This window comes from Guillardia theta (genome assembly GCF_000315625.1).
Source record: "Guillardia theta CCMP2712 unplaced genomic scaffold GUITHscaffold_219, whole genome shotgun sequence".
Classification (NCBI taxonomy): Eukaryota; class Cryptophyceae; order Pyrenomonadales; family Geminigeraceae; genus Guillardia; species Guillardia theta.
Window position 1 is genome coordinate 14,551 of NW_005434457.1, and position 9,363 is coordinate 23,913.

General features: G+C 49.3%; 2 protein-coding genes across 2 annotated transcripts in view; one reads left to right on the forward strand and one right to left on the reverse strand.

Moving 5' to 3' along the window:
- Window positions 1-1,495: 1,495 nt before the first annotated feature.
- On the reverse strand, window positions 1,496-4,490 carry GUITHDRAFT_166669 (hypothetical protein). Its single transcript, XM_005819517.1, has 15 exons — window positions 4,437-4,490; window positions 4,179-4,237; window positions 4,081-4,125; window positions 3,899-4,031; window positions 3,813-3,852; window positions 3,619-3,745; window positions 3,491-3,565; window positions 3,345-3,439; window positions 3,225-3,295; window positions 3,125-3,174; window positions 3,033-3,068; window positions 2,885-2,981; window positions 2,772-2,834; window positions 1,903-2,722; window positions 1,496-1,846 (listed from the first exon to the last, which is right to left on the reverse strand). Exons 1-14 carry the CDS (start codon window positions 4,470-4,472, stop codon window positions 2,639-2,641), a joined length of 1,011 nt encoding a protein of 336 aa, XP_005819574.1. The 5' UTR covers window positions 4,473-4,490; the 3' UTR covers window positions 1,496-1,846; window positions 1,903-2,638.
- Window positions 4,491-7,024: 2,534 nt separating this feature from the next.
- Window positions 7,025-9,363, forward strand: part of GUITHDRAFT_148513 (hypothetical protein) — a gene marked incomplete at both ends in the record, with an annotated part of 3,916 nt that continues 1,577 nt past the window's right edge. Inside the window, one exon of the mRNA XM_005819518.1 lies at window positions 7,025-9,361. Within this exon, the coding sequence (XP_005819575.1) occupies window positions 7,025-9,361 (2,337 nt within the window). The remainder of the gene's footprint in view (window positions 9,362-9,363) is intronic.

A 9,363-nucleotide genomic window follows, 5' to 3' on the forward strand; every position in this document is an offset into this window, starting at 1 on the left:
GCAAACTGGCCAAAAGTTTTGCAACAGCCGAGAGACATGTAATCCTGATCTCCAATAGACTCAGCTGCTACAGAAATATCTACAAGAATTGGATATAAGAGCTCGGAATACTCCACAAGGACTCCTGGATTCAGTTCAACAAAGTTGTTCAGTCTTGAAAGAGCCTTGGAGGCTGGCAGGGGAACGCCAGGGGGAACGCAGGTAGGCGTATCCTTGGGGGCGAGAAAGAAATTAAAAATGTTTTTAAAAGGGGGCGAAAATTGGGGGTCGCGCGATCACTTGCACTACACCTGGGTAGGGTAGTTTGAATGTCACACTTTCCATCAGCCGGTAGACAAAACAAGGGGGTCATGACGGGGGTATAAGACATAGCTAATGAGGGGTAGAGGTTGGATCCAATGGGGAAATGGTAGGGTGCAGGAAGAAGCTGAGAAGGAAGGTGGGTGGAGCATCAATGTCTGGGGTAGTGTGCCCATGCCAAGGGGGTAGGTACAACATATAAGCAAGCATATAAATTTATAAATTACGACTGCTGATTGGAAAGATGTAACATTGCAACCGTTCGTTGATGGAGAGATCTGAAAAGGTGTGGTATGGGAGGTTTTGAGGCGAAACAGTCGTATCAGTTTGGCCGTCTACCCCACCACCCCACTGTGAAAACCCCATTTCCCTGTTGCCTCCACCAACACCCCTGTTTTCCCTTCAAGTACCCCTCCATTTCATATTCCAACCATACGACCCCTGGTCATTTTGATCTGACAGGACTTAAAATGTGCCCTAGACCGGGATGTCGTGAAGTCGCTGCCATGGTGGGGGGTGGGGTGATGTAAGATATTCACTGGGAATGGTAATGGTACTCCTTTTTCGGGGTGGGTGGGGTAGCCAGGCAAAATACCCCCCTGCCACTACCCTATTGCCCTCTGTGAAAAGGTGGGAAACTAGAGGAGCCTTATGGTGGTCCTACGTGGAAAAAGCAATCTGAGAGGGGTAGTGTCAAGATTGTGGGTAGGGGTGGGGTAACCTTTTGAGGGTAGGGGTGGGGTGACTGTATCTGGAAGGTGGGGTAGGGTCGGGGTAGGTCGAGGGGCTGGCGAGTAGTTGTAAGGGAAAGGGGGCGAGCAAGGGGCAACGATGGCAGGAAGTTAGTAGAGGAGCGCTGCCAGGCAGAAACAGTGCGTGCGTGCAGTGACGAAGAAGAGACGATAGCGAAGGATTGATGAGTTCAGTTAAGGCTATGCGTGTTTCTGCGATGCTAGTTAGAATTGAGCATTGGGCCGTGAAGAATGTACAGCTCTGTAGTGGTGCAGGGTCTTTGCAAGCCAAGCCTTTCATCGGTTTTCCACAGCCACACAAGTGTTGCACGAGGGCTTAGACTCTTAGTTTCTCTGATTGCTTGGCAAGATAGCGTTAGAATTGGTTGGAACGTGTGTGTGGATGTTGCTGATGAAATTCGAAATCGAAGAGTTCATATCAACTGATTTTCCGTTTGTTTTTCAGACAAGGCAAAATGAGTGGATTTCCTTACAACACTTGGTATGATGCGGGGACCTTTTCCAACTATACGAACGTATACTCGTCTCACATCAAGGATTTCTACAACATCAAGATTGCAGATCCATTTCAAAACACATTACCAACTCAACATTCTGTTTCTTGTGGATCTCCGAGCAATGACGGAAAGCGAAAAAAATCCAGACTCCTGCCCAATTGCGACGATGTAACAATCTTTCCACGAAGAAAATCGGGACAAGACAAACTGGGCAGCAATCGACCACCAATTGTAATCACCAGGCAGAAGCTAGAGGGGTTCTTCAACATGCCTCAGCATCAAGTCTGCAAGAAGCTGGTAAGACCTAAACCCTCTCCTCCTCTCTTTGCTTCTCGGTGCTGAGAGTTCCCCAGGGTGTCTGTGCAACTGTCATTAAGAAGGTGTGTCGTCAGCTCGGAATCGCAAAGTGGCCCTTCAAGGGGAACAAGATAGTCCTTAGAAAGCAAGGCCTTTTTTCCCCTGTCAAGTCAGAAACCTCGCCCCACAACCTGACCGGCGAGGCCTCCAGCTCGCAAGCTTCTTCTAAGGAAAATTTTGCTCGCAGCAAGGTCCCTGGGAAGGGCAAGAAGATCGAGGACGCAGTGCTGGCTCGGTCGAGGATGGTTACCAAGGTGCTGCCTCCGCTTCCGCCGCTCCCCTCGAACCAAGTCACGGAAGTGTCAAGACCGTGCCCGACGCTGCCCTCCCTCATCGAAGAACCGCTCTTCTCCTCCACGTCCGCCTCCTCGCTCAACACGGAGTACAGCGACGGCACGGAGATGACGTCTTCTGAGACCAGCGAAGGGTTCGATCTCTCGTGGCTCGTCCCCAATGACAGCGACCTCGAGATTCTCGACGGCCTGCAGCTCCCTGCTGCACATTAGTTGCATTTGTGTTCAGATGTGTGGATAGAGATAAGAAGCGAAGGGGGCAAAGTGCGGACAGTGTCGTGTTGTGTACATGCTGCTACCGTGTTGAGAGATTCAGAGTAATTGTAAATGATGTAGCAATATACTGATTTCCAATCAATTTTGAAAATAAATTCTCTTTACAAGCACCATGCGTCATTGACACCATCAAGTTCATGGAATGCGCTGAATGACCTCCGCATCAAATTCCATTCGGAGCTGACAACAGCAAAGTTCCTTCCCAGCGACTTGTGAAACGATTCTCTACGGCGGCGGAAGAAGAAATCTAGTGCAAATTGTCACACGTTGCCACTAATATCACTATAGTCATGTACCTGCTCCTCAAGGCTGCTCAATAGCGGACGCCCCTCCGACTCCTTCCATTCCTTCCACACTGCCTGCTCCCTTCAGGGTCACTCTCCTCGCATGCCGAACGGTGCTACGTCACCTCAGATGGCCAGAAGGAGCAGGAGGCATACGTGAAGGCGTCGTCGGGACGAGTCGCCTTGCTTCCTGCTCGTCGCAGGAGGATGGAGGCCAGGCATCTGGAGGTTTGGAAGAGTTTGTCATGATATGGCATCCTGGGATGTACCGACCTGTCGTCTTCTTGGAGCTGAGGGGAGATCTGAGACCTTGAGAGCAGCATGAGTTTGTTTGTTGGTTGTCATCACCATGATAAAGAACTTACCAGAGTTGTTCGAATTTGTCGTCAGACTGATCCTTAAGCTGATAGAAATCCTGAAAACCCCTTGATCAAATATGAAGGCCAACCATCAATGTGTTTTCACCATAGTCATGAAGCAATCTGTCGGGATCTTTGCCTTGCCATCTGCAACAACCTTTCCGTGCTCATCTCGACCTTGTGTAGCGTCAACGCGATCGGAAACTTTTGCACATCGTGCCATCACCTTGCAACGCAAGTGCTGCAAGCTGCTTCGTTGAGGCCTTGGGAAAGAGTCCATCCCACATTGCAGGCGTTGGAGATGTCCGCAGGACCATCATGCTACAAAGCTCTCAGTCAAAAACACGGCGAGAGGAAAAAGAGATACAACACCTCCCGATCATTGCAGACAGAAACCCACCCAGCGATCCTCCCCCGTGCGCCTCCTTGAATGCATATCCCTTCCTCCTTCAAGGACGTCAATGTATGGAGCATGGCAACTTCACTTCGATTGCTCTCACCAGCTGTCAAAGTTCTCCTTGTTCTCCCAAACTGTCATTGACATATAGTCCTGAAAGTCCTCGGGATAGCCTTTGCTGTCACTGGCGTCGTCATCGATTCTTCTGAGAAGACTGAACAGGCGAAACCCTGGATACACATCGATTATCTTACAAGAATTTGACTTCTTATCCCGCAGCATTACAACGACTCTCACCTTCCATCTGCTTCAAGCTGCTCTTCCGGTCGGCCCATCTCTGCAGGAAACAACATGAACCAACGAAGCGAAAGAAGAGCAAGTTCCTTCTCGAATTTTGCGCCGGCTCCATCCCGTGTTTGAAACCTGTTGAAGACAACGTATCGCTCTCTCTCCCTCGTGGCTGTGCCTACGCCTTGTCTCTCGGTCGAGATACTTTGCGACATCGCTGGAGTCAGCCTAGCATGAGAGACCATCATTCGTGGGTAGTGTGCAAGCAACGCCTTGCCTTGGACGAAAGTGGCGATGCAAAGGCATATGTGCCAGATTGCATCTGAAGTAATGTTAGAGAGAAGATGAGGTAGGTCAATATATGTATGTTGTCACTTTGTCAACACTTGTCGTCGAAAGAAAAGAGAAGATGGGAGATTGTAGGTGAAGGCAACCTAGAAAACAATCAGTCATTCAACATTACATTCTTTCAGTCAGAGTCTCCCTTCATTCATCTCTCTCGCTATCCTCCGCTCTCTCTTTACATTTGGTATTCTCAACCCTCTCTCCTCCATCTTCCCCTCCTCCATCTTCCCCTCCCTTCTGTCTGTCTGCCTGCCTGACTCTTATCCCTCTTCCTCCCCCCCTCCTCACCTCCAACATCGCCATCCACACCGCCGCTCTGAGCATCGCAAACTTGCGAACGGTGACTTCCAAAGCCAACTTTGAGGTCTACCTCTACATGTCAAGCCCACCTCGCTATCTTCGTATATTTAGAAAGAAGGCAGAAGATGCAATTACCTTGTTGAGAAGGAAATACAGCAGCAAATAGAAAAGACAAGAATTTTTTATGTGCCGTATTTTTTTTTTTTCCATCCTCGCCGCTCAGCCTGTGAGCGATTTGAGACAAGTTACAACATACCTTGTTGTTTGTGCGTAGAATCATTCACGAAACAGCTGTTGTCCCACTGTTTCTCTCTTCATCGAACAATTCTTAGATCTCGATTCCATGTTTCATTGTTCCCTCGTTTTCTCCTTTCTTTGTCAGGATTGTTTAATGTCATTCTTCATGAAGTAGAATCACAAAATTGTAAGATTTTTTAAAATCTGCACGTTCTTTTCTTGTTTTAACGTCTGATTTTATATTTTCCTCTTGACTATCATGGGAAAGTGCTTTGTAAGGATGCAAAGTTGTTTGGTTTGACAGATGTCACATTTCTTTTTATATGCTATCAACAAAGAAATATGATATTTGGATGATGACGTCGTCTTGAATTACATGCTCTTTGAAGTCATTACTCTTCTTTTCACATCATAAATTCAATTTTTTTGGAAAATATCTTTTTTCTGTTCGGTTTCTTAGATTCTTCTGCTGCATTGATTTTTCAATTGTTGCAACGTGTGTTTATGATAATTTTCATCTCTTGATTTCATAAATATTTGTCTCTAATTTTGTTGAATTAACAATTTTTATTCAGAATGCATCATTGGCCAATATCTTAATTTGATCTGTGTTTCATGATGTTTCAACCTTGCTCCCTGTGATGGCATTGAATGTTCCTGCATTTCACGCTGTCATCTTGTTACTTTCAGAATCAATCTTCTTTCAGGATTTCTCAAAGTCATGTTCCTTCTGTCAAACCGACTAAAACAGAGTCATAAAGAAGAGTGGCTTTGTACTGTTGTTCTCTGTTGTGTTGGTTTGATATGATTTTCTGTGCTGTGATGTAGTTTAGCAATACAATTGCACTTCTATCTTCTGCATCTGTGTTTTTCGCTTCATCTTTGATGTAACATAGTGTGCTGAATGCTTTGATTGCATCTGATACCAAACCCCGTGTCTTTGCTTTATCTATTCTTTACGTTGAGCGCTCGCTTCATCTGTGCAATCGCTGATCTCGCTTCCAGCACCTTTTGACTGTTCAATCTTATCGATGTTCTTGCAACTCACATTCACGTATCCGAACGCTCTGCTCTCGCTTCACTTATTCCCTCACACTTGTATTCCTGATCAATCTCAACCTTCTGATCCCAATCACCAAGTGACCAGTGCCACGGTGGTCGCTACAGAACCATGGCAGAGGGCCGACGCTGAGGGGCTTACTAAGTTACCTGCAGCCAAGTGCTGCACCAGTAGCCGCTGAGTAAGTGTGTGTTCAGGTTCAACACTTCACTGATCACATTCAAGTTGAAAGCAGTTGTGCTGGCCCGGCGATTACCTATCATAGTATTCAATGATTGCGATCAACTCTCGGCGCGGCCGCGCCGGCCTGCATACGGAATTGGGTCATAGAGGGGACGAGGTCCACTTAGCCTCGTCCCCACTTTGACCACTCCAAAACTTTGCTGAGAGTTTGCCGCCAATGGCGCCAAGCAGGGGGACAGAGAGCAGAGGGAGAGGGAGGGAGGAGGGGAAAGGGGAGGCGAGGAAAGGGATGGCGAGGAGGGAAGGATAGCAAGGAATGAGGAAGGGGGTAAGGTGTGGCCTAGTAAAGGAGGGCAGTCACTTTGCATGAAGATTTCTAGGGAAGTTGAACACACATGAGGACAGAGCTCTGATAGTGTCGCAGAAAAATGCAGAGCCGAATTCACATTCGAGGAATGGTGTTGATAGTAGTATCCTTTACAGCAGCACAGCGCAGCGCAGTAGAGTAGTTGGCAAAGAGAACAAAGGCCCGCCATTAGTAGAGCATGAAAGGAAAGAAATGATGAAAACACGAGCTTCGCATAGAGCATTTTGAAACAAATTTTGTCACGCGGATATCGTGCAAAGCTGCTCACATTACATTTCAGCAGGCCTGTATACAAAGCCATTGGAATGCCAGTTCATATGAAAACCGACAACGAAAATGAAACCTCTTCGCTGCAATTATCGGACAGTGGTGAGATCACTGTCGAAACATGTGGACACTTGGCATCTAATTGTCTGTACGATAGGATCCGACAGGAATGATCCAGCAGATAGTAGCTCAAAGGACGACGAAAACGACTCAAGAAATGTCCCAGAAGCTCTGCGATCAGTGGATAGTGTCATATCAAACGAAGACATCGTCTCATCGAATATTTCGTTACAAAACGAGGATATCATAGAATTCAATCAGCTGCCCAGGAGAATGCGAGCAAAAAGACAGGCTGTAGTTGGACAATCTGGACGAAGCTTCACAAGCCAAGATGCATCGATAAATTCTAGAAGTGCTGAATCAGTAGTATCATATAGATTAGAAAAAGAGGATCTCAAAAACATGGCGGCAAGTGTTTCAGGAGTTGATGAAGGGGAACGAAGAGATGTACAATTGTCAGATAAAGAGACACGCGAAGTCGATCACACAAAGCTATCCGACAGCAGCAGAGATCTGAAAAGGATGAAAGAGATATCCGGCAGTCTTCAAGTAGAAGATCCAGCAACAAGCCAAGAACAAAGCTTAGAGCATGGAGGTATTCCTCAGCGAGAACCGGAGATCGCTTGCATGGCACCTGCTGCTGCAGAATGCAATATGGAGGTCCAAGGTCAGGAGGAAGAATGTCAGAGAACAGGAGAAAATGCAACAGAACAGACTCAGGAGCTTATCAGTTGTCAGGAAATGGAATCTTCCATAGGATCGAACCAGTCGTCCAGGGCCAATGCGACCTCCCAAGAAAATATCTTACCTGCAGAAGAAATATTGGACAGAAATGGAAACGTTCACTGTGATGTGCCTGAAGACAACTTTGATAGAAATAGATGTATGAACGGCGAGTGTCTTGCAGACGAAAGGGATAGTGAGGGGACGGAAACATGGACGGGGACGGGAATGGAACAAGAAGGTAATGTATTAGGTTCCAAGATTATAAGGGAGGAGGCAGAAGCAGCCATTGACGCAGAAAGAAACGATATTGACAAGCAATCAGAAAGAAATGAAGGGACTGCAGACAGTGCGAGTGCTGGTGAACTTCAACTTCACATCAAAAATCAGGAAGTTGAAAGTCAAGCAGAAAATCTGGTTGGGTCAGAAACAAAGAAGAATGACGATGATACTTGCTGCGAAGGTGAGAAAACAGACATTTGCGAACGAGAAAGCATAATTGGATTGCCCTCGGATCATAGATCTGATCAACCTCGTATGGAAGTAGAGCAAGCAGCAGAGGCAGTTAGCGAGACACAAAACATCCCTGTCGTTTCACTTCATCAAGTGCAACAACAAGATTCGGACGGTCTGCGCAGACAGAGCGTTACGATAGCAACCAAAGAGGACATCGTTGACTGCACGAGAGATAAATCGACTGCAGTGACTGATGAGGCCACAAAGAACTCCCCAGCTCATGATCTCGTACACGGCGATATCGAGCCAGGCGCAGAGCATCGTCAGCTCATGCCAACCCTGGAGGAGGAAGAGACAAGTCGCCTTGACGGCAGGACGAGCGTAGACGGAGGGACTGGACTGAAGCTTGGGAAGGGCGTTAGAATGTGCGGCGTGTGCGGGGAGGCGCACCATTGGAAGAAGAAATGCGGCGGGGGCCACAAAGAGGGAGACCTGAGCAACGAGTCAGGGGAGGTCGGGGAGGGCAGCGGCGGGAAGGCGGTCGAGAAAGGGGTGAGGAGGTGGCGTCGAGTGTGCGACTTGTGCGGGGAGGGGCACCATTGGAAGAAGAAATGCTGGGAGACGGCCAGAGAGTCCAAGGGCAGAGATGAGGAGAGAGGCGTCAGGGAGGAGGGACAGACAGCCCAGGCAGCCCAGGACGAAGCAGCAAGCGAAGTTGCATCAGACTCAGTTCAGCTCGTGCCAAGCTGGGAAGGAGACGGAGGAACGGCAAGGGCGGGAATGAAGCGGAAGGAACGGGAGGACACAGGGGAGCAGGCGGCTGTGGGAGAGGCGAGCCGGCAGGCAACCAGCCAGGGCAGCGGCGGGAAGGCGGTCGAGAAAGGGGTGAGGAGGTGGCGTCGAGTGTGCGACTTGTGCGGGGAGGCGCATCACTGGAAGAAGAAATGCTGGGAGACGGCCAGGGAGTCCAAGGGCAGAGACAACGAAGAGCAGGCGGCTGGGGGAGAGGCGAGCCGGCAGGCAACCAGCCAGGGCAGCGGCGGGAAGGCGGTCGAGAAAGGGGTGAGGAGGTGGCGTCGAGTGTGCGACTTGTGCGGGGAGGGGCATCACTGGAAGAAGAAATGCTGGGAGACGGCCAGGGAGTCCAAGGGCAGAGACAACGAAGAGCAGGCGGCTGGGGGAGAGGCGAGCCGGCAGGCAACCAGCCAGGGCAGCGGCGGGAAGGCGGTCGAGAAAGGGGTGAGGAGGTGGCGTCGAGTGTGCGACTTGTGCGGGGAGGCGCATCACTGGAAGAAGAAATGCTGGGAGACGGCCAGGGAGTCCAAGGGCAGAGATGAGGAGAGAAGCGTTAGGGAGGAGGGACAGACAGCCCAGGCAGCCCAGGACGAAGCAGCAAGCGAAGTTGCATCGGACTTCGGACAGCTCGTGCCAAGCTGGGAAGGAGACGGAGGAACGGCAAGGGCAGGAATGAAGCGGAAGGAACGGGAGGACACAGGGGAGCAGGCGGCTGTGGGAGAGGCGAGCCGGCAGGCAACCAGCCAGGGCAGCGGCGGGAAGGCGGT

Coding starts and splice junctions, on each gene's coding strand:
- GUITHDRAFT_166669 (XM_005819517.1), bottom strand. CDS start 4,472: ATGCTCAGAGCGGCGGTGTGGATGGCGATGTTGGAG. Junction 4,126..4,178: donor CGACGACAAGTGTTGACAAA/GTGACAACATAC, acceptor ACATTACTTCAG/ATGCAATCTGGCACATATGC. Junction 4,032..4,080: donor CATCGCCACTTTCGTCCAAG/GCAAGGCGTTGC, acceptor CTCTCATGCTAG/GCTGACTCCAGCGATGTCGC.